Here is a 22,091-nt window from a genome sequence, read left to right as displayed (position 1 = left end):
TCACAGTCACAGACCTTTTGTAACATCCCTGTAGCAGTTTGTTAAGTCTGTAATCCATTTCACTTAGCAATTACCTTTAAACCTAGACTAACTTCCTTTTAATATAGAAGGACAAAATAAAGTTCATTATGATGAATTTGTTTTACTGAGCCTAATCTATAGATTTACTTTGGAGAGGAGGCATGCTAAAATAGAAGGAGCTATAAAAAAATACTTTTAAACATATGCTTGTAGGCCTCCATACAACCAGACATCAAAAGAAAAAAAAATGGAGAGTCCAATGTTCACATTTCATAGGACAGAATAAGCAACTTGTAATTCTAGTGGAAGAGTGAACAAATGCAAACAGGACAAAAATCTAAGTTCAGACAAAAGATATATTTTGAAGCAAAAAAGAAACTTTTCAATTTAGTTGGAAACCTTATTGAATCATTTCCAATGAATTATTAATGGGATTAATTTCTTTCCTTTTCAAAATGTAATCTGAATCAGGAAATCTTAAGCAAGCACCGTAGATGTGGTATACACTGAATTTGTATGTAAAGTTTTGTAACTATAGGCAACTTACTTGGAAGAGGGGCTGTAACTTTCACCAATTTTTCAAAGAAATCCGTGGTCCAAAGAAAGTTTGAAAACTACTGATCCTTATCCGTGCATATTTATCTTGGTGATAAAGTACTTGAACCAAGTTTAATTCTTATAACTGATAATAAACTGATAATAACTGATAAATAAAGTTCTTTATTTCTAATTTCTAGAATTTACAATGCAGGGTTTGAAAGATTAAGCCAGATCAAGGCGTTGTTATTACTAATGTATAGAAAACCTGCTCCCTTTTTATATTGTGTTGATTTGGTATATGTAACTGCATATTAAGGTCTGTATGAATAGGTTGGGATATCAATGTATATGATCTCTAGTTCCTCGTATTATATTTTAATCAGTTATCTTTTTTCTTTTATTTATTATTCTATGTGATTATAAACCAGTAAACACAACTGATCCTGCTGCCCTTGGATTCATAATTTCTCCGTGGTCCCTGCTGTTGCTGCCTTCTGGGAGTGTGTCATTTACAGATGAAAATGTTTCCAACCAGGATCTTAGAGCATTCACCGCACCAGAAGTTCTTCAAAACCAATCACTAACTTCGCTCTCAGATGTTGAAAAGGTAACTATTAATTCTTTCTTGCTTTCTTTGTGTGTGTGTGCATGGTGGGAAGAGGGGGGGATATAGGAAATGAAAGAAACTGGGCTGCTCAAATCAACGCTCTGAAAAAATCCATTTGTATAATTAAATGTTCACATATTCTGAGTTCATATTTACTTTTTTAGGAGTTCAAAATAGTTTCATAAAAATGTCATGGATCTAACAAAAATAGGAAAAAAATGTAAGCCATTATTAATTCGTTTTTACAAATACTTAGTGAATTCTTGCTGTATATATGACTGTGCTTATGAAGGAGCTACAAAAATAATTAAAACATTGCCTCTGGTCAGCACGCATAGGGCAGTCTGCAGTATGTGGCTGAGTGAAATAAATGCAAGACCATAAAGTGTTTGGGGAGCCTAGAAGAGGAACAGTTGATTTTTGGTGCAAAAAAGATATCATGGAGAAGGTAGCATTTTGCACTGGGCCTTGAAGAATGAGTATAATTTAGATAAGTGAAGATAGACAGGAAAGCATTTCAATCAGGATTGTTCATATGTGCAGTGATAAGAGGTAAGAAACTGTCCACCCGATCAGTAACAAACTGATCGGGTAATGGTAGGTCAGACCAGTTAATCTAGAATATTAGGTGCCTAGAGGACTGTGGTTAAGAAAAGAAAGGAGAACACAGACCACAATAAGGAAGACTCTGAATACTTGCTTCTGAGGCAGTGCAGATCTATTAAATTTTAGGAAAGTAATGTGATGTGATTTGGGATGTTGGAGGTGAAGTTTGACAAGAATGTATAACTGGGAGAAATTAAAGATTGTGTTGGAATCAAATTGGGAGATATTAATAGCCTGGGGAATAGAACTAAAAATAATACAATGCCTTTTGAATATTTAAGAAAGCAAGAAGAGATGCTGTGAAAGCAAAACTGATGGTCTTACAATTCATTTGATGGAATAATGAAAGAGAGGAAAAACTTTATAACAAAAACATCCGGTCTGAGTGTGGTGATACATTGCCCTAAGAAGAAAATCTAATTTTGTCAGCAAGGCTGTGAGAAGAAATTTTGAACAAAAACATTGTGTTGTGCAGCAGGCTGTGGGTAATTTAAATGTGGCGCTTAGAGGTTTCAGAATTGAATATGAATATCTCTTTCTACTTATCATTCCATTAAAGCATAGAAATTAACCTGTCTAGAAATTTCCTAATAGTAAAATTTTTACAGTAAAAATATGTGTATATTAAAATTGGATACACATTGCCTAATTGCCATCCATAGGGACTGTACTAATTTATTCTCCTACAAACAATGTATGAGAATGTTTTCCTTCTCAGAGGTTGAGTGTACATATGTGTGATGATTAAGCTGGAGAAAGGCATCTTGATTTGCACCATCATTGAACCATCAATTGTGGATTTGAAGAAAGACTATACAGAAATTAGTAGAGTGAATCTAGGTTTATCTTCCTTTTATATTCCATAGGTGGTTCAGAATTTGGGGAGGTACCAGCAACCAGTGAAGGGAGACAAGAGCTATGATGTGTAGACATAATGAATTGCCAGTGTTTAAGGCATTAGCCCTGAGCGATTTCCCATTACATGAGATGAGGTATTTGAAAAGGATTTTGTATACTATAGAGCATATATGGTGTTGGTTGTTGTTATATGATGTTATATGTCATGAAGGTATCAAATATACTTGTAGTATTAAGCTGGACTATATGCATGGTTATTCATTTTTATTAAGTAAACTATATGTGTTGATTACATATACTCTGTGATCCACTTAAAAAATTTTTAAAAGACAGTGATTAGAATGTTAGAAATAGGCAGTGTATGTGTGCAAGTTATTTAACTCTAAAGATTCTGAATCTTAGTTGGGCTTTGGGGTCTCCACAAACCAACGAAATTGTATACAAAATTTTGTGTATATGAACACTTTGTCCCTAACTTCATCAGTCTCTCAAATGGGTCTGGTGAACTTCAGAAAATCTAAGAAGCACTGCAATGAAGTAAAGCCAGGATGTCTTAGTTTAAAATACTTCTACTGAATTGTAGTAGAGTTAATAGTTTTTCATAGGTGTCTATGAATTTTTTCTATGAGGCATTTAAAATCCACGTTAAAAGAAAACTAGTGTACAGTGGGAATTTCAGCTGCACAGAGCTCTTCTGATGTGCTTAGGGCTTCTCTGATTTGCCCTGAAATGTCTTCATCTCAAGATCTTCAAACAAGAATCCTTACTTAGGAACAACAATTAGACCACCTTTTTGGAAAGTGATTGAAGCCACTGTGTTTAGGAGCAAATGCTGGTAATAGGGTAGGTATGAAATTGTTTCCATTATCATGTTAAAGTTGTTTATTTGTGAATCTAACTGAAACTTCTACTTACCTCATGACTCAAAAGGTCTAGTGTAATTCTAAATACAAAGAAATCAAAAGCCAAGTTTTCTTGATTACATCCACTGTTTACAACATAAACAAAAAGCAGAGATTGAGAGACAACCATTTAGCCCAATATTCTGATTTCTACATGGCAAGGAAGAATTGGTTTTTGAAGCATTTAATAAATTTCAGATTTAAGTATATGCTATTGACTTAGTACTTAATAAATACTTACTGTTGATGGTCTATGCTTTTTTTTTTTTAATAATGCTCAATGCTTGCATTGTACTCTGAATAATAGTAAATGCTTAGTAAGATCTTGACATATGAATATGTTGCCTTCATTTCATGGGACTTGTGTTTTATTGACTGTACACATACAGTTGTGTGAAAATATTTACCTTGGTACCAGCTACCAAGGTAAATAGGTACTTTCTTTTATTTACCTTAAGTTTTAACTTTTCAAAATAGCAGGTTCCTTTTCATTACTAGACTGGTTTTTACATGTCACCCTAAGCTCTTTAGTCCTCTGGCCTTTCTTTTCTACTGGGTAATTGTCTACTTCCTACTTCTTGGCACATAGTGTACTTGTTTGGTAGTTCTTTTGAAACCAGTGTTGAGGAGATTGGAACCTGAATCAAATTCTTGTGATTTTTCACAAGATATTGATGCACCCTAGAGATTTGTATTTCATTCCTAATAAACTGAAGAAAATCTTGGTTTTGGGGTTCTTTGCCACTGATTAATTTGTGCATTCCCTCTATATATAGAAATTGTGATTCTTATCATCTCTGTGCTTTTTCAAAATCAAGGGTCATCATTAAAAGAACATTACCAACCAAAAAGAAAAAGATCAAATGCCCCTAACGGCTATACATAGCTTTGTTAATTCTTATCAGTTCATCCTTGACCTTTTCTTTTCCATTCATTCATTCATACATTTGACAAATGTATTTGTATTATACCAGCTACTCTGTGAGTCACTGGTAGAGAAACTCCAGGATTGTCAAGTAGTGGAGTCTAACATGAGAAAATTGAAATTTTTAAATGCTGGGATTGTAGTAGTTACAAAGTTTTGTAGGAATTCAACTCTTTTTAAAGTGTCATCACCTCACTGTCTTATTTTCCACTAAGTAATAAACTAACTTTTGTAATATGTTATTGATGCTAATGGTTTAATGTGTTATTCTTGTCAGACAATGTGTCTTCATCCTCAGACTTTGAATATATAGGATCTTAACACAAGGGAATATTTCTTTTGATAGAAACTTAACCCCATGAAAGATAGAGATGGGGAACAAAATGTACTCTAAAACATCCTACTTCAGCAAGTCCCCAGGCCATTCTACAATGAGCAGGACTCCCATAAAGCATGCAGTGGTTTTTGGGTTCGTAGCACATGAATACTAGTGTTCCTAGCTCTTCAGTCTCAAGTAGCTTAAAGTTAAATAGATTCAGAGATATTGTTAAGATATTTGGCTATATATCAAAACTAACCAAATGTACTTAGATATGTAAAGCATGAAATGTAGAAAATAATGGGTGGGGGAGAGGGATTAATTTTAAAAACAGAAGGACAACCTGCTGTTTTCTGCCTTTAAAATAATGTAGAGGCAGTTTCCCCTACTGCCCTAAATACTAAAGAAAAGGAGATTTGGGACCAGATAAATTTGTACAATTACTTTGTATGGCAGGGGATCTTCACACAATTTCTATTATACCCTAAGAGGTCAAAAGAGTAACTTCAGGAGGTCACTGAAAAATTCAAAAATTATAAGCAAAAATAGTTGTATGTATGCATATTTTTCTGGACAGAGAGCTCACAGCTTTTAATAGATTCTTTGTAAAAGATTAAAAATCCTTGACTATATGCTGACAGCTCCCACATTTATATATCTAACACAAAGTTCTCCATTCATATATACAGCCAGTCACTAGATAATCTCCACTGGAATGGAGGAATACACCTGAGACTCAACAGATCTGAAACTAAGCTCGTAACTTCATCTCCGACTCTGAAATTTTCCTCTCCTCCTTTTGCTCCCTGTAAATGAACAGTCGTTTATTTCCTTGTTTTATAAGGAAGAACCTAAGAAGCCATTCTTAGTTTTTCATTCACCCTCAGGCCCTCTCTGCTAAATCTAGCCAATGACTAATTCCCATTGATTCTATCTCCTTAGTGTCTCTCACAGGTGTTTACTTCTGTTAATCTTCACCACTTCTACCTTAGTTCAGTTCTGATAATCTCTCTGCTTCTTGTCTGTTCTTTAAACTGCAGTCAGTACATTTTTTGAAAATCCTTATTTGAGCTTGTCTCTTCTCTGCTTAAAAGTGTTCGGGTCCACCTTTTCCCATGAATAAACTCTAGTTTGTTAAACTTGCCCTCAAGGTCTTCTTGTAGTTTGCAGCCTTGTCTCTGCCAGTCTTTATCTCACACTCTTTTCTTCAGCCATTCTGAATTTACTTCAGTGTTTTGGATATGCCAAATGCTTTCTCCTCAGTCTTTGTACATTCTCCTCTTTCATTTCAGCCCTAGAGTATTCTTTCCACATACCCCTCATGCCATCTCCACTCACCTCTCTTCCCCTCATTGTCTGCTTCATTTTTACTGTAGACCTAAAGCTTGCTCTGACACTATTGTACTCTCTATGTGTCCCCCTAATGTTTTACATTGCTTTGTCTTGTACTATTCTGAAAAAGGAGGGGAAGATAGATAAGGAAGAAAGAAAGACAGAAAGAATGCTACAAAATAAGACTAAATACAATTCATGTCATATTGACCATGTTTGCTGGTCACAATATAATAGAATTAGAAAATGAAGTGGAGCATTTAGTATAATAATAACACTATACTTTAAAAGAATTATATAAATGGAAGACTATACAAAACTATTAACAGTGGACATGTTTAAGTGTTGGATTTTTTAAAAAAGCAATTTTATTAAGATATATTCACATACCATATAATCATCCAAAGTATATAATCAGTGGTTCACAGTATCATCATATAGTTGTGCATTCATCACCATAATCAATTTTTGAACATTTTCATTACTCCAAAAATGAAAATAAAAGTAGAAAAGAACACTTAAAACGGTATCCACCCCCTCCCCCAAAGAACACCCAAAACATTATCCCTCCCTATTTTTTTATTTATTTGTCTTTTTTTTTTTGGTCCTTTTTTTATTTTTTCACTCATTTTGTCCATACACTGGATGGAAAGAATGTCAGCCACAAAGTTTTCACAATCACATGGTCTCACTATAAAGACTATATATTTATACAATTGTCTTTTAAGAATCAAAGTTACTGGAATGCTATTCAACAGTTTCAGGTATTTCCTTCTAGCTATTCTAATTCACTAAAAGCTAAAAAGGTATATCTATATAATGTATGAGAATAACCTCCAGAATGACCTGTCAACTCTTTGAAATCTCTCAGCCACTGAATGTTTATTTTGCTTCATTTCTCTCCCCCCTTTTAGTCAAGAAGGCTCTAAAAAATGGACATATTGTTTTAATATTAATACTTATTTAGTCTTAGTTAAAATATTCCTAAGGTCAAAGACAAACAGTTCACAGAGAAGAAATACAAATAGCTCTTAAGCATGTGAAAAGTACTCAGCTCCATACATTCATAGTAAGAGAAATGCTAAAATCAAACTGCAATGAGATTGTTTCTCACTTTTCAGTTGACCAAAAATCCAAAAGCAAGGCTGGTGCAAAAAACTCTCACATTTGCCGGTTAAAATGCAAGATGGTACAGCTTCTCTATAGGGAAAATCTGATAAAATGTTTCAGAACTACAGATGATTTACTCTTTCTTCCATAATCCCAGAGAAATACCTGCATGTACAAAATGACAGTTCACAGTGCAGTTCGTTGAAACATTAGGTATAATGGCAAAAGGCTGTAAACAACCTGATTGTCCATTAATAACATTAATTATTAAATAAACAATGTTACACAGAGGAACGCTATGCAACAGTTGAAAGGATGAGAAGATCTCTGAGCATTGATATTGAAATATCTCTAATATTTAGTTAAAAAATGCAAGGAACTAAATGATTTTTAAAGTTTCTTACCTTCTGTAAAAGAAAAGAGAAATAAGAATATATATTCCTATTTTCTTGAATTTGTTTCAAGAATTTTAGAATAAATAAAAACTAATGAAAATATTCATAGAAGGTGAACTTGAGAAATGGATGGAGAGGCAAGGATAAGAGGGAAAAAAGTCTTTTCTAATAATTTTAAGTCTTATTTTCTGTTTTACATTTTCACATGCTTTTATGCAAAATATAAAATGACATTCTCAAATTGTGTTATCCTTCCTTTGGAGTAAAAAATTATGAATGCCTAGTAATTGCTAAATTTGCTATTTTATTTTACTGTAAAGTGATCTTTAAAAATTTCTATTCCTAGATTCATATTTATTCACTTGGAATGACATTGTATTGGGGAGCTGATCATGAAGTACCTCAGAGCCAAGTAAGTCACATTTTTACATTTGTTATAGTGTTTACTTTTTTTATATATAGTGTTTACTTTTGTACAATTTTACAGTTTTAGAAAAGCTCTTCCATGTATTTGTGTTCATGCTGCCAGTTACACCAGAGTTTCTGTGCTTATTATTTTTATAGATGATATACTTTCAGAATGAACTAACGATAAAATGCTAAATAAATTCTTTTTGAAATAGTCTTAGAACTATAGCAATAAGTACCCAGGCTTCAACAACTCAGTCTGTCAGATGTAGTTCTCCTCTTAAAAAAGTAGAGCCAGAAAAATGGAGTATACTTTGATTTAATGTCTGGTAAGAGGTGTTGTAAATGGTCTTGATAACATGTTCTTGTACTGAAATAGATATTGGTGCAGAAACTGTAGAAATAGTAGCTCTACTTATGTGTCAGAATACAGTATTATGAAACTTCATAATTTTTTTCTTTATCACTTTACAATTTTGCATTATTAACCCCTGCAGCAGGTATTAAATTGACCTTTGATCTGCTTCTAGTCTTTATTAAAAGTTGTTGCATTTAAAGTCAGACACAAAGGACAAACATTGTATGATCTCCCTGACATGACATAACTAGAATAAGTAAACTGATAGAGTCAGGAAGTAGAATGTACGTTACCAGGAGTTGGGGTGGGGGTGGGGAATAGAGAATTAATGCTTAAATTATATAGAGTTTCTATTTGGGTTGATTTTAAAGTTTTGATAATGGTTGGTGCTGATGGTCACACTACATTATGAATGTAATTAACAGCACCAAATTATATATGTGAGTTCTGAATGTGGTTAAAAGGAGAAATTTTAGGTTGCATGCATGTTACTAGAATAAAATTTTAAAAGAACTACAGCAACAGCAAAGGACTGTATAAAACAGTGGACCCTATTGTTAACTATGGGCTGTAGCTAATAGTACAATTATAAAAATGTTCTTTCATGAATTGTAACAAATTTATCATACTGATGCAAGGTGTTAATAATGGGTAGTATGTGGGAATTCTATATTTTATCCATGACTTTTATGTAAACACTCAACTTTTCTAATAAAAAAAAGTTTGTTGCATTTACTCTTCTAAAATAATTTTGATTTTTTTCTTTGTTTTAAATATTTTTATTGTAAAACCTTAACAAACAAACATACAAGCATTCTTTTTTTATATTTTACAATAACAAATAATTTTTTTATTTTTAATTTTTAAAATTTTTTTGTATATATTTTTTATATACCAAAAAAAACACCAAACAAATGCAAACATTCTTATTTTGATCATTCTGTTCTCATATATAATCAGTAATTCACAATATCACTTAGTTGCATATTCATCATTTCTTAGAACATTTGCATCAATTCAGAAAAATAAAAAGACAACAGAAAAAGATATAAAACGAAAACAGAAAAAAAAGATTATACATACCATACCCCTTACGCCTCCCTTTCATTGATCACTAGCATTTTGAACTGAATTTATTTTAACATTTGTTCCCCCTATTATTTATTCTTATTCCATATGTTCTACTCATCTGTTGACAAGGTAGATAAAAGGAGCATCAGACCCAAGGTTTTCACAATCACACAGTCACATTGTGAAAACTGTATCATTATTCAGTCATCATCAAGAAACATGGCTACCGGAACACAGCTCTACATTTTCAGGCAGTTCTTTCCAGCCTCTGCATTACATCTTGACTAACAAAGTGGTATCTACTTAATGCATAAGAATAACCTGCAGGATAACCTCTCAACTCTGAAATCTCTCAGCCATTGACACTTTATTTTGTCTCATTTTGCTCTTTCCCATTTTGGTCAGGAAGGTTTTCTCAATCCCTTGATGCTGAGTCTCAGCTCGTTTTAGTATTTCTGTCCCACGTTGCCAGGAAGGTCCACACTCCTGGGAGTCATGTCCCACATAGGCAGGGGGAGGGTGGTGAGTTTGCTTGTTGTGTTGGCTGAAGAGAGAGGCCGCATCTCAGCAACAAAAGAGTCTCTCTTGGGGGTGACTCTTAGGCCTAAATTTTTAGTAGACTTGACCTATCCTTTGTGGGGTTTAGTTTCATATGAACAAACCCCAAGACTGGGTGCTCAGCCTATAGCTTTGGTTGTCCCCACTGCTTGTGAGAATATCAAGTATTCAACTTGGGGTAGTTGAATTTCTCCCTGTTTCCATTGTTCCCCAAAGGGGACTTTGCAAATACTTTTCCACTCATTGTTCAAATCACTCTGGGGTTCATTGGGGCATCACTCTGGACAAACCAGCAAAACCTCATGTCCTACCCAAGGTTCCAAGTATTTATGGTGTTCAATCAAGCTATGTACATAGGGTGTATGAGGAAATACACTAGTCAAAATACAAATTTTGTACCAAATAAACACTTTTTGCTTTAGTCTCACACATAAGTTGAAACTTTAAAATATTAATTAACATCTGTTTTCAGCACCCCGCAGTAATGACATTCCTTTGTTCTTCCTCTTGCAAAAACATTTTTTAAATTTGTACATTTCGTCACTATCATTATATATTCTAGGCATTCCTAGATTATACCATCTCAATCTTTATCACCTATCTTTCTTTGTGATTTCATTTGTGCCCCCAGCCCTCCTCCCTCTATCATTCTCACATTCAGCTTCATTCAGTGTTTTAGCATAATTGTATTACAGTTAGGTAGTATTGTGCTGTCCATTTCTGAATTTTTAAACTTCAGTCCTGTTGTACAATCTGTATCCCTTCAACTCCAATTACCCAATATCTTACCCTGTTTCTACTTCCTGATAGTCTCTGTTACCAACGAAATTCTCCAAGTGTATTCACTAATATCAGTTCATATCAGTGAGACCATACAGTATTTGTCCTTCTGTCTCCGGCTAATCTCACTCGGCATAATGTCCTTAAGGTCCATTCATGTTGTTACATACTTCATAACTTTATTCTGTCTTAAAGCTGCATAATATTCCGTCGTATGTATATACCACAGTTTGTTTAGCCACTCGTCTGTTGATGGACATTTTGGCTGTTTCCATCTCTTCGCAATTGTAAACAATGCTGCTATAAACATTGATCTGCAAATGTCCATTTGTGTCCTTGCCCTCATGTCTTCTGAGTAGATACCTAGCAATGGTATTGTCAGGTCATATGGCAATTCTATATTTTGCTTTTTGAGGAACCGCCGAACTACCTTCTACAGCGGTTGTACTATTTGACATTCCCACCAACAGTGGATAAGTGTGCCTCTATCTCTGCATCATCTCCAACACTTATCATTTTCTATTTTATTGATAATGGCATTCTGGTGGGTGTGAGATGATACCTCATTGTGGTTTTGATTTGCATTTCTCTAATAGCCAGGGAAGTTGAGTGTCTCTTAATGTTCCTTTTGGCCATTTGTATTTCCTCTTCTGAGAAGTATTGGTTCAAGTCTTTTGCCCATTTTGTAATTGGGTTGGCTGTCTTTCTGTTGTTGAGTTGAACAATCTCTTTATAAATTCTGGATACTAGACCTTTATCTGATATGTCGTTTCCAGATATTGTCTCCCATTGACATACAAACATTCTGTACATAGTGTACAAACAGTGGCTCACAATATCATCACATAGTTTGTATTCATCACCAAGCTCATTTTTTTGAACATTTGCACCACTCCAGCAAAAGAAAGAAAAAAGACAAAACTAATACATACCATACCCATTACCCCACCCTCTGATTAACCACTAGTATTTTAATCTACTCAATTTATTTTAACCTTTGTTCTCCTTATAATTTTGATTCTTGGAGACCTAATATAAGCACAGTAAAAAATAATCGTTGATAATGGAAAAAAAGAGGCATATTTCATCAAAGCAAATATCTAACTTATAAAATCAGATTTTATTTCATACATTCAGAAGTCAAAAACTAAAATAAACAAGGGAGATTTTTTAAAAATTAAATTTAAGAAGGAAGCATTTGAGGTTTTTACTTTAACCCAAAGACCTTAAGATGCATAAAAGGTGAATGATATTCTTGAACTTGAATTGGTCTCACTTTACATCATGAAAAAAAATACTGTATATTTTCTTTTTCTGCTTTATTTTGGTTCCTTAAATATAAATATGGACATAAGGAATATAATGGTCCATGCCTATAGAGTCTTTTGGAGGATATAGGTGACTAATTAGTCAATTACAATGCAATGTGATGAATCCTATTTGGGAAAAAATGGAGGGTGGTGCGGAAAAACAGAGTTGGGGCTTCTAATGCAGGCTTGGAGAGTTAACAGAGGTTTCTTAAAGGCCACTACATATAAGCCAAGACGAAAGATAAAATTATACTCAAATGAGTGAGAAGTGGCAAGGTGTTAGGTAAAGGCACATGTTTAGCTTTGGTAGATACTCCCAAATACCAAAGAGACTGTACCAATTTAATCATGGTGAGAGTTCTGGTTGTTGGTATGTTGTTAAGCATACTGTTGAGTATATAGTGACTTCTTGTTGTGGCTTTAATTTGCATTTCCTTAGTGAATAATATTTATCACCTTTTCATATGTTTATTGGCCATTTGGATATAATATTCCATAAATTATGTTTTCTAATTTTAAAAAATCTAATATACTAGCTTGTTTGTTTCACCAGTGTAATGAGGACATATTTAAATAATCTTAAGTCATTGTAATATCACAATATTTGAAATTTCCTGTAGGTTGTCATGAGGATTTAATTTGATACATATTAATGTATTTCATTTTATCAACTATTAGTTGACTGTTCATTTAAAAATGATATGTATTAACTATTAATAGAAATATTTGGAAAATCAAAAAAATTCCATTTCTTTATTATACAAAGAAAAATTTTTTTTCTGTGATACTATCATGGGAGACTTACATTAACTATCTTCAGCTAATAAAATTTTTGGAATGCAAAAAAGTAAAATATATATGCTGCTATCTAAGAACTTCATTCCTCCCAGTATTTAAGTAACTTTGATGTTGTTACACTATGATGCCTGGCTTGTCTAGTGCTGGATAAGATTTATTTTACTCACATTTATCAACATGGCTTTCCTTTCTTTGTATTCAGCCTATCAAGCTTGGAGATCATCTCAACAGCATTTTGCTTGGAATGTGTGAGGATGTTATTTACGCCCGGGTTTCTGTGCGGACTGTCCTGGATGCTTGCAGTGCCCACATTAGGAACTCCAGTTGTGCACCTTCGTTCTCCTACGTGAAACAGTTGGTTAAACTTGTTCTGGGAAATCTTTCTGGGGTAAGCTGCAGTTCTAATTGGTAAATATAGTCATATTTTAAAATTCACGTAGCATATCACAAAATTTTTTCTTAATTTAAAGATATATCATAGGTATCATTTTCTCAATGAAGACGCAGAATGGGATATTGAATTCCTTGTACCAATGTTTATTTATATAAAAGGAGAATCGGACACAAGGTTTTCACAATCACAGTCACATTGTAAAAGCTATATAGTTATACAGTTGTCTTCAAGAATCGAGACTATTGGAACACAATTCAGCAGTTTCAGGTACTTCTCTCTAGCCGCTCTAAAATACCATATACTAAAAAGAGATATCTAAATAATGCATAAGAATAACCTCCAGGTTATTCTTTTTTTTTTTTTTTTTATTAATTAACGGAAAAAAAAGAAATTAACACAACATTTAGAAATCATACTGTTCTACATATGCAATCAGTAATTCTTAACATCATCACATAGATGCATGATCATCGTTTAGTACATTTGCATCGGTTTAGAAGAACTGTAGCAACACAACAGAAACAGATATAGAATGTTAATATAGAGAAAAAAATAAAAGTAATAATAATAGTAAAAAAAAAAAAACCTATAGCTCAGATGCAGCTTCATTCAGTGTTTTAACATGATTACTTTACAATTAGGTATTATTGTGCTGTCCATTTTTGAGTTTTTGTATCTAGTTCTGTTGCACAGTCTGTATCCCTTCAGCTCCAATTACCCATTATCTTACCCTGTTTCTAACTCCTGCTGAACTCTGTTACCAATGACATATTCCAAGTTTATTCTGGAATGTCAGTTCACATCAGTGGGACCATACAGTATTTGTCCTTTAGTTTTTGGCTAGACTCACTCAGCATAATGTTCTCTAGGTCCATCCATGTTATTACATGCTTCATAAGTTTATCCTGTCTTAAAGCTGCATAATATTCCATCGTATGTATATACCACAGTTTGTTTACCTACTCGTCTGTTGATGGACATTTTGGCTGTTTCCATCTCTTTGCAATTGTAAATAACGCTGCTATAAACATTGGTGTGCAAATGTCCGTTTGTGTCTTTGCCCTTAAGTCCTTTGAGTAGATACCCAGCAATGGTATTGCTGGGTCATATGGCAATTCTATATTCAGCTTTTTGAGGAACCGCCAAACTGCCTTCCACAGTGGTTGCACCGTTTGACATTCCCACCAACAGTGGATAAGTGTGCCTCTTTCTCCACATCCTCTCCAGCACTTGTCATTTTCTGTTTTGTTGATAATGGCCATTCTGGTGGGTGTGAGATGATATCTCATTGTGGTTTTGATTTGCATTTCTCTAATGGCCAGGGACATTGAGCATCTCTTCATGTGCCTTTTGGCCATTCGTATTTCCTCTTCTGAGAGGTGTCTGTTCAAGTCTTTTTCCCATTTTGTAATTGGGTTGGCTGTCTTTTTGTTGTTGAGTTGAACAATCTCTTTATAAATTCTGGATACTAGACCTTTATCTGATATGTCATTTCCAAATATTGTCTCCCATTGTGTAGGCTATCTTTCTACTTTCCTGATGAAGTTCTTTGATGCACAAAAGTGTTTAATTTTGAGGAGCTCCCATTTATTTATTTCCTTCTTCAGTGTTCTTGCTTTAGGTTTAAGGTTCATAAAACCGCCTCCAATTGTAAGTTTCATAAGATATCTCCCAACATTTTCCTCTAACTGTTTTATGATCTTAGACCTAATGTTTAGATCTTTGATCCATTTTGAGTTAACTTTTGTATAGGATGTGAGATATAGGTCTTCTTTCATTCTTTTGCATATGGATATCCAGTTCTCTAGGCACCATTTATTGAAGAGACTGTTCTGTCCCAGGTGAGTTGGCTTGACTGCCTTATCAAAGATCAAATGTCCATAGATGAGAGGGTCTATATCTGAGCACTCTATTCGATTCCATTGGTCGATATATCTATCTTTATGCCAATACCATGCTGTTTTGACCACTGTGGCTTCATAATATGCCTTAAAGTCAGGCAGCGCGAGACCTCCAGCTTCGTTTTTTACCCTCAGGATGTTTTTAGCAGTTCGGGGCACCCTGCCCTTCCAGATAAATTTGCTTATTGGTTTTTCTATTTCTGAAAAATAAGTTGTTGGGATTTTGATTGGTATTGCATTGACTCTGTAAATCAATTTAGGTAGGATTGACATCTTAACTATATTTAGTCTTCCAATACATGAACACGGTATGCCCTTCCATCTATTTAGGTCTTCTGTGATTTCTTTTAACAGTTTTTTGTAGTTTTCTTTATATAGGTTTTTTGTCTCTTTAGTTAAATTTATTCCTAGGTATTTTATTCTTTTAGTTGCAATTGTAAATGGGATTCGTTTCTTGATTTCCCCCTCAGTTTGTTCATTACTAGTGTATAGAAATGCTGCAGATTTTTGAATGTTGATCTTGTAACCTGCTACTTTGCTGTACTCATTTATTAGCTCTAGTAGTTTTGTTGTGGATTTTTCCGGGTTTTCGACGTATAGTATCATATCGTCTGCAAACAGTGATAGTTTTACTTCTTCCTTTCCAATTTTGATGCCTTGTATTTCTTTTTCTTGTCTAATTGCTCTGGCTAGAACCTCCAACACAATGTTGAATAATAGTGGTGATAGTGGACATCCTTGTCTTGTTCCTGATCTTAGGGGGAAAGTTTTCCATTTTTCCCCATTGAGGATGATATTAGCTGTGGGTTTTTCATATATTCCCTCTATCATTTTAAGAAAGTTCCCTTGTATTCCTATCTTTTGAAGTGTCTTCAACAGGAAAGGATGTTGAATCTTGTCAAATCCCTTCTCTGCCTCAATTGAGATGATCATGTGATTTTTCTGCTTTGATTTGTTGATATGGTGTATTACATTAATTGATTTTCTTATGTTGAACCATCCTTGCATACCTGGGATGAATCCTACTTGGTCATGATGTATAATTCTTTTAATGTGTTGTTGGATATGATTTGCTAGAATTTTATTGAGGATTTTTGCATCTATATTCATGAGAGAGATCGGCCTGTAGTTTTCTTTTCTTGTAATATCTTTGCCTGGTTTTGGTATGAAGGTGATGTTGGCTTCATAGAATGAATTAGGTAGTTTTCCCTCCACTTCGATTTTTTTGAAGAGTTTGAGGAGAGTTGGTACTAATTCTTTCAGGAATGTTTGATAGAATTCACATGTGAAGCCGTCTGGTCCTGGACTTTTCTTTTTAGGAAGCTTTTGAATGACTAATTCAGATTCTTTACTTGTGATTGATTTGTTGAGGTCATCTATTTCTTCTTGAGTCAAAGCTGGTTGTTCATGCCTTTCTAGGAACTTGTCCATTTCATCTAAATTGTTGTATTTATTAGCGTAAAGTTGTTCATAGTATCCTGTTATTACCTCCTTTATTTCTGTGAGGTCAGTAGTTATGTCTCCTCTTCCATTTCTGATCTTATTTATTTGCATCCTCTCTCTTCTTCTTTTTGTCAGTCTTGCTAAGGGCCCATCAATCTTGTTGATTTTCTCATAGAACCAACTTCTGGTCTTACTGATTTTCTCTATTGTTTTCATGTTTTCAATTTCATTTATTTCTTCTCTAATCTTTGTTATTTCTTTCCTTTTGCTTGCGTTGGGATTAGTTTACTGTTCTTTCTCCAATTCTTCCAAGTGGACAGTTAATTCCTGCATTTTTGCCTTTTCTTCTTTTCTGATATAGGCATTTAGGGCAATAAATTTCCCTCTTAGCACTGCCTTTGCTGCATCCCATAGGTTTTGATATGTTGTGTTTTCGTTTTCATTCGCCTGGAGGTATTTACTAATTTCTCTAGCAATTTCTTCTTTGACCCACTCATTGTTTAAGAGTGTGTTGTTGAGCCTCCACGTATTTGTGAATTTTCTGGCACTCTGCCTATTATTGATTTCCAACTTCATTCCTTTATGATCCGAGAAAGTGTTGTGTATGATTTCAATCTTTTTAAATTTGTTAAGACTTGCTTTGTGACCCAGCATATGGTCTATCTTTGAGAATGATCCATGAGCACTTGAGAAAAGGGGGTATCCTGCTGTTGTGGGATATAATGTCCTATAAATGTCTGTTAAGTCTAGCTCCTTTATAGTAATATTCAGATTCTCTATTTCTTTATCGATCCTCTGTCTAGTTGTTCTGTCCATTGATGAGAGTGGTGAATTGAAGTCTCCAACTATTATGGTATATGTGTCTATTTCCCTTTTCAGTGTTTGCAGTGTATTCCTCACGTATTTTGGGGCATTCTGGTTCGGTGCGTAAATATTTATGATTGTTATGTCTTTTTGTTTAATTGTTCCTTTTATTAGTAGATAGTGTCCTTCTTTGTCTCTTTTAACTGTTTTACATTTGAAGTCTAATTTGTTGGATATTAGTATAGCTACTCCTGCTCTTTTCTGATTGTTATTTGCATGAAATATCTTTTCCCAACCTTTCACTTTCAACCTATGTTTATCTTTGGGTCTAAGATGTGTTTCCTGTAGACAGCATATGGAAGGATCCTGTTTTTTAATCCATTCTGCCCGTCTATGTCTTTTGATTGGGGAATTCAGTCCATTAACATTTAGTGTTATTACTGTTTGGATAATATTTTCCTCTAACATTTTGCCTTTTGTATTATATATATCATATCTGACTTTGCTTCTTTCTACACTCTTCTCCATACCTCTCTCTTCTGTCTTTTTGTATCTGACTCTAGTGCTCCCTGTAGTATTTCTTGCAGAGCTGGTCTCTTGGTCAGAAATTCTCTCGGTGACTTTTTGTCTGAAAATGTTTTAATTTCTCCCTCATTTTTGAAGGACAATTTTGCTGGATATAGGAGTCTTGATTGGCAGTTTTTCTCTTTTAGTAACTTAAATATATCATCCCACTGTCTTCTAGCTTCCATGGTTTCTGCTGAGAAATCTACACATAGTCTTATTGGGTTTCCCTTGTGTGTGATGGATTGCTTCTCTCTCGCTGCTTTCAAGATCCTCTCTTTCTCTTTGACCTCTGACATTCTAACTAGTAAGTGTCTTGGAGAACGCCTATTTGGGTCTGATCTCTTTGGGGTGCGCTGCACTTCTTGGATCTGTAATTTTAGGTCTTTCATAAGAGTTGGGAAATTTTCAGTGATAATTTCTTCCATTAGTTTTTCTCCTCCTTTTCCCTTCTCTTCTCCTTCTGGGACACCCACAACACGTATATTTGTGCGGTTCATATTGTCCTTGAGTTCCCTGATACCCTGTTCAAATTTTTCCATTCTTTTCCCTATAGTTTCTGTTTCTTTTTGGAATTCAGATGTTCCATCCTCCAAATCACTGATTCTATCTTCTGTCTCTTTAAATCTGTCATTGTAGGTATCCATTGTTTTTTCCATCTTTTCTACTTTATCTTTCACTTCCATAAGTTCTGTGATTTGTTTTTTCAGTTTTTCTATTTCTTGTTTTTGTTCAGCCCATGTCTTCTTCATGTCCTCCCTCAATTTATCAATTTTGTTTTTGAAAAGGTTTTCCATTTCTGTTCGTATATTCAGCATTAGTTGTCTCAGCTCCTGTGTCTCAGTTGAACTATTGGTTTGTTCCTTTGACTCTGCCATATTTTCAATTTTCTGAGCGTGATCCGTTATCTTCTGCTGGCATCTGGACATTTAGTCAGATTTCCCTGGGTGTTGGACCCAACAGGTTGAAAGACTTTTCTGTGAAATCTCTGTGTTCTGTTTTTCTTATCCTGCCCAGTAGGTGGCGCTCGTGGCACACGTTTGTCTGCGGGTCCCACCAGTAAAAGGTACTGTGGGTCCTTTAACTTTGGAAAACTCTCGCTGTGGGGGAGGTTCGCCAGCCGAAGCGGCTTGGAAGAGTGCCATCTGGCCCGCGGGTCCGAATGCGGGGAGCGTCGCCGCCCGCCACAGCCCGTGAGAGCGCCCATCCGAATTTCCTAGTTGACCCGGGGCACCAAGCGTGGCGGGAGGGCGCTGGCCGCCGCGGCCCGGGAGAGTGCACCATTCCCAGCCAGACCGGGGAGTCACGTGTTTGAAAGGGACGTCCCCGGTCACCATTCTCCATGGCCTGGGGATTTCCAATCCAATTCTCTCAGTTGGTCCAGGGGGCCGCGCGTGGTGGGGGCACCAGGCGCCGCGGCTTGAGGGGACTGCCTGCCCAATTCTGCCAGCTGGCCCGGGAAGGAGAAAGGGAGGGACTCCGGCTGCTTGCCACCGTGCCCGGGAAGCCCACGCCCCTCGGCGATCTCACCGGAGTGGTTTCTCTCAGCCATTCAGCCGTTCCAGGATGGGGTATGCTGTCTTTTTGATCGCTGTCGTGGCTCCGGGAGCTGTTCTGTATCGTTTCTACTCTCCTAGCTGTTCTGGAGGAGGAATTAAGATCCACGCGTCTTACTAAGCCGCCATCTTCTCCGGAAGTCTATAGTGATTTTAATAACATCCAAGTGTGAGGTTCGGTCCGGGGGGGAAGCACCATCCGGGGCGCCGCGCAGGCGGCGGACAGGGCCAGGCGACGGCAACGCTGTCCTAGGAGCGGCACTGGAGCTGGGGGACACCGAGGCAGCGGGGGCGCAAGGTCCAGGTTATTCTTTATGAGACTTTATTTTGTCTCATTTCTCTCTCCCCCCTTTTGGTCAAGAAGGCTTTCTCAATTCTGTGATGCCGGGTCCCGGCTCATCCTCGAGAATCATGCCGCACAAAGAGGGGCAGTGAGTTCGCCTGCCAAGTTGGTTTAGAGAGAGAGGGCACAACTGACTTGTACTAATGTTAATTTTAAACTTGAAACAATATTTCATGTTTCTAAGCCCATTGCAATAACTTAGTCTCCTAGATTTTATGAGTGTTGTCTTTTTTTTTTCTGGTTGTCTCAATTATTTGCACTGTAAAGTTTCTATATTTGATTCAATTAGTTTACATATAGTTATTGTAATATGAAATGTGATGTTATATGACAGAGACAGTTTCTGCAATTTTAAGATATGGATCGAAATAATAACATCTGTAATAAGGAATGGTAAACTATCATTTTAAAAGATAGTACTATATTAGACAAATAGCTTGAATGAAATTACAAAGAAAACGTGAATTAAAAAATAGCAGCAGTAAATCTCTTCAAGAATTAAAATGACAGACTAAAAATAAAAAAATAAATCTTAATGTACTGCAGGCAGTCTATATTCTTCTTTGTTTTAGTGGATGACCTTTATGCACATCTTCAGGTTGTCCTTTGAAGGCTTTGGCACAGAAGAAATTATCTTTTTAAGTTTATTCTGAATTAAATTTGGCGTTGTATTCAATGAGTCATCATGCCTGTCCACTTGACATGTATCTGGTAATAGAGGCCCAGTCAAAACCTCACTATTACTGGTGCTTCTTTCCATAAAATTCCCAAGTCTACCATCACTTTCCCCACTTTTCCACTCTTGCAGCTGGATTGCCTTAGGCATACATCTGTCAGTTGCCTCTGAAGATGTAATGACCTTTTGTGCATCAGGGCAGGTTAATGATTTTTTTAAACTTTTCATTTGTATTTTCTGCAAAGAGTTGCGGTTTCTACCATCTTGAGTGGCATGTGGTACTGTGTTCGCATGCTTTCCTGATGAACATGTACGTTTTTAGGAGAAATAACATAAAGCAATTCACAGGAATAAAGAAGACAGGGATTAGAGTTCCCAGTAGAAGTGTCCAAAGCAGCTGCACAAAATTCAAACATATCCGAGTGGAAGTCATCTAAAATCTTTTGTGTCTTTATGGTTCTGTGACCAGTTTCTTTCTTTGTCATGTAATAGTCTTTATTTTTAGTAGTTCTCTCTATGTAAGCCTTTCTCATAATTTTTTTCTAGTTTCTTCATTTGTCTCAAATTCTGAAGCATAGCAGACATAAAGCAATCCACCAAAGAAACTCTTCATCTATTTTTCTCCTGGCTGTCCTTGCACTTTGTAAATTCAGAAACTTAATAAGTTAAGTTAAGATAATACTTATATAAGATAAGACAATAAGATAAACTTATATGAATTCTTCTGCTGGGTATTCATCTAGAGCATTATACTGTTCAGTTACATCATTTAAAGCAAATCGTTCAACTAATTCCTTCATTGCTCCTACTGCAGGAACTCCTTTATTATTAAGTACCGAGATTCCAAATTGATTAGATATACCTTGTCACCGTGTGAAGCTGTCTCCCCTCCCAAAACTTGGCCCACACGTTGCATACCACCCTCTTCATGTGGTGGGCAAATGAGCCCCCATGTTTCTCTCTACTTGATGCTATCTGGTCAGCTTTATCCCATTATGTGTTTTTTTATAATTTCTTTTTCCTGAAAATATCTTAGAATCATAGCTTGGTAGAGCTGGAAATGTCTCTTTTTGCCTCCTTTCTTAAATTTTGTTCTAAGGAGCTTTTAGCAAGTGGTTCTATCTCTTGTGGACACCTACGGGAAAAGTCTTTGACGTGCAAAATGGGTTTTGGAAATATTTATATGCATTTGACTTGCTTGATACCTCTGGACCACTCATTTAGTGGATCCCTTCACTATTGCCCGAACCCGTCTTAACCTTCTTTGCACACTGACACCTGATATGTAGGGATACATGTTTGTATCCTTGACAGGTTGTCTCAAAACCTAGAGTCACCCATATTCTCTTGTCTTGGATATTAAGAATTCCAAGAGTAACAAACTCTATATCTAATAGTCCCATCTCTGCTCTGCATTTCTTAAGCTATTTTCTATTGTTTATCCTGGTTTGAATATTCCCTAGGTTTTGATATCTGATCTGGGTCTAAACTCTACCCCTTACTTAGCCTTTA

The 22,091-nt window shown here is 35.5% G+C and overlaps 1 protein-coding gene and 1 pseudogene across 13 annotated transcripts in view; one reads left to right on the top strand and one right to left on the bottom strand.

Moving 5' to 3' along the window:
- The window catches only part of PTPN13 (protein tyrosine phosphatase non-receptor type 13), a 240,692-nt gene that overhangs the window by 91,306 nt on the left and 127,295 nt on the right, over positions 1-22,091 (top strand). For all 13 annotated transcript variants that reach the window (XM_077142915.1, XM_077142916.1, XM_077142920.1 and 10 more), the window contains exons 3-5: positions 990-1,168; positions 7,962-8,027; positions 13,101-13,286. In XM_077142915.1, the coding sequence (XP_076999030.1) occupies positions 990-1,168; positions 7,962-8,027; positions 13,101-13,286 (431 nt within the window). The remainder of the gene's footprint in view (positions 1-989; positions 1,169-7,961; positions 8,028-13,100; positions 13,287-22,091) is intronic.
- On the bottom strand, positions 20,455-20,995 carry LOC143668528 (RNA-binding protein 48 pseudogene; annotated as a pseudogene).

The sequence above is a fragment of the Tamandua tetradactyla genome, chromosome 24 (assembly GCF_023851605.1).
Source record: "Tamandua tetradactyla isolate mTamTet1 chromosome 24, mTamTet1.pri, whole genome shotgun sequence".
Classification (NCBI taxonomy): domain Eukaryota; kingdom Metazoa; phylum Chordata; class Mammalia; order Pilosa; family Myrmecophagidae; genus Tamandua; species Tamandua tetradactyla.
The sequence above is the reverse complement of the archived record's forward strand: the minus strand, read 5'-3'. Positions and strand labels throughout refer to the sequence as shown.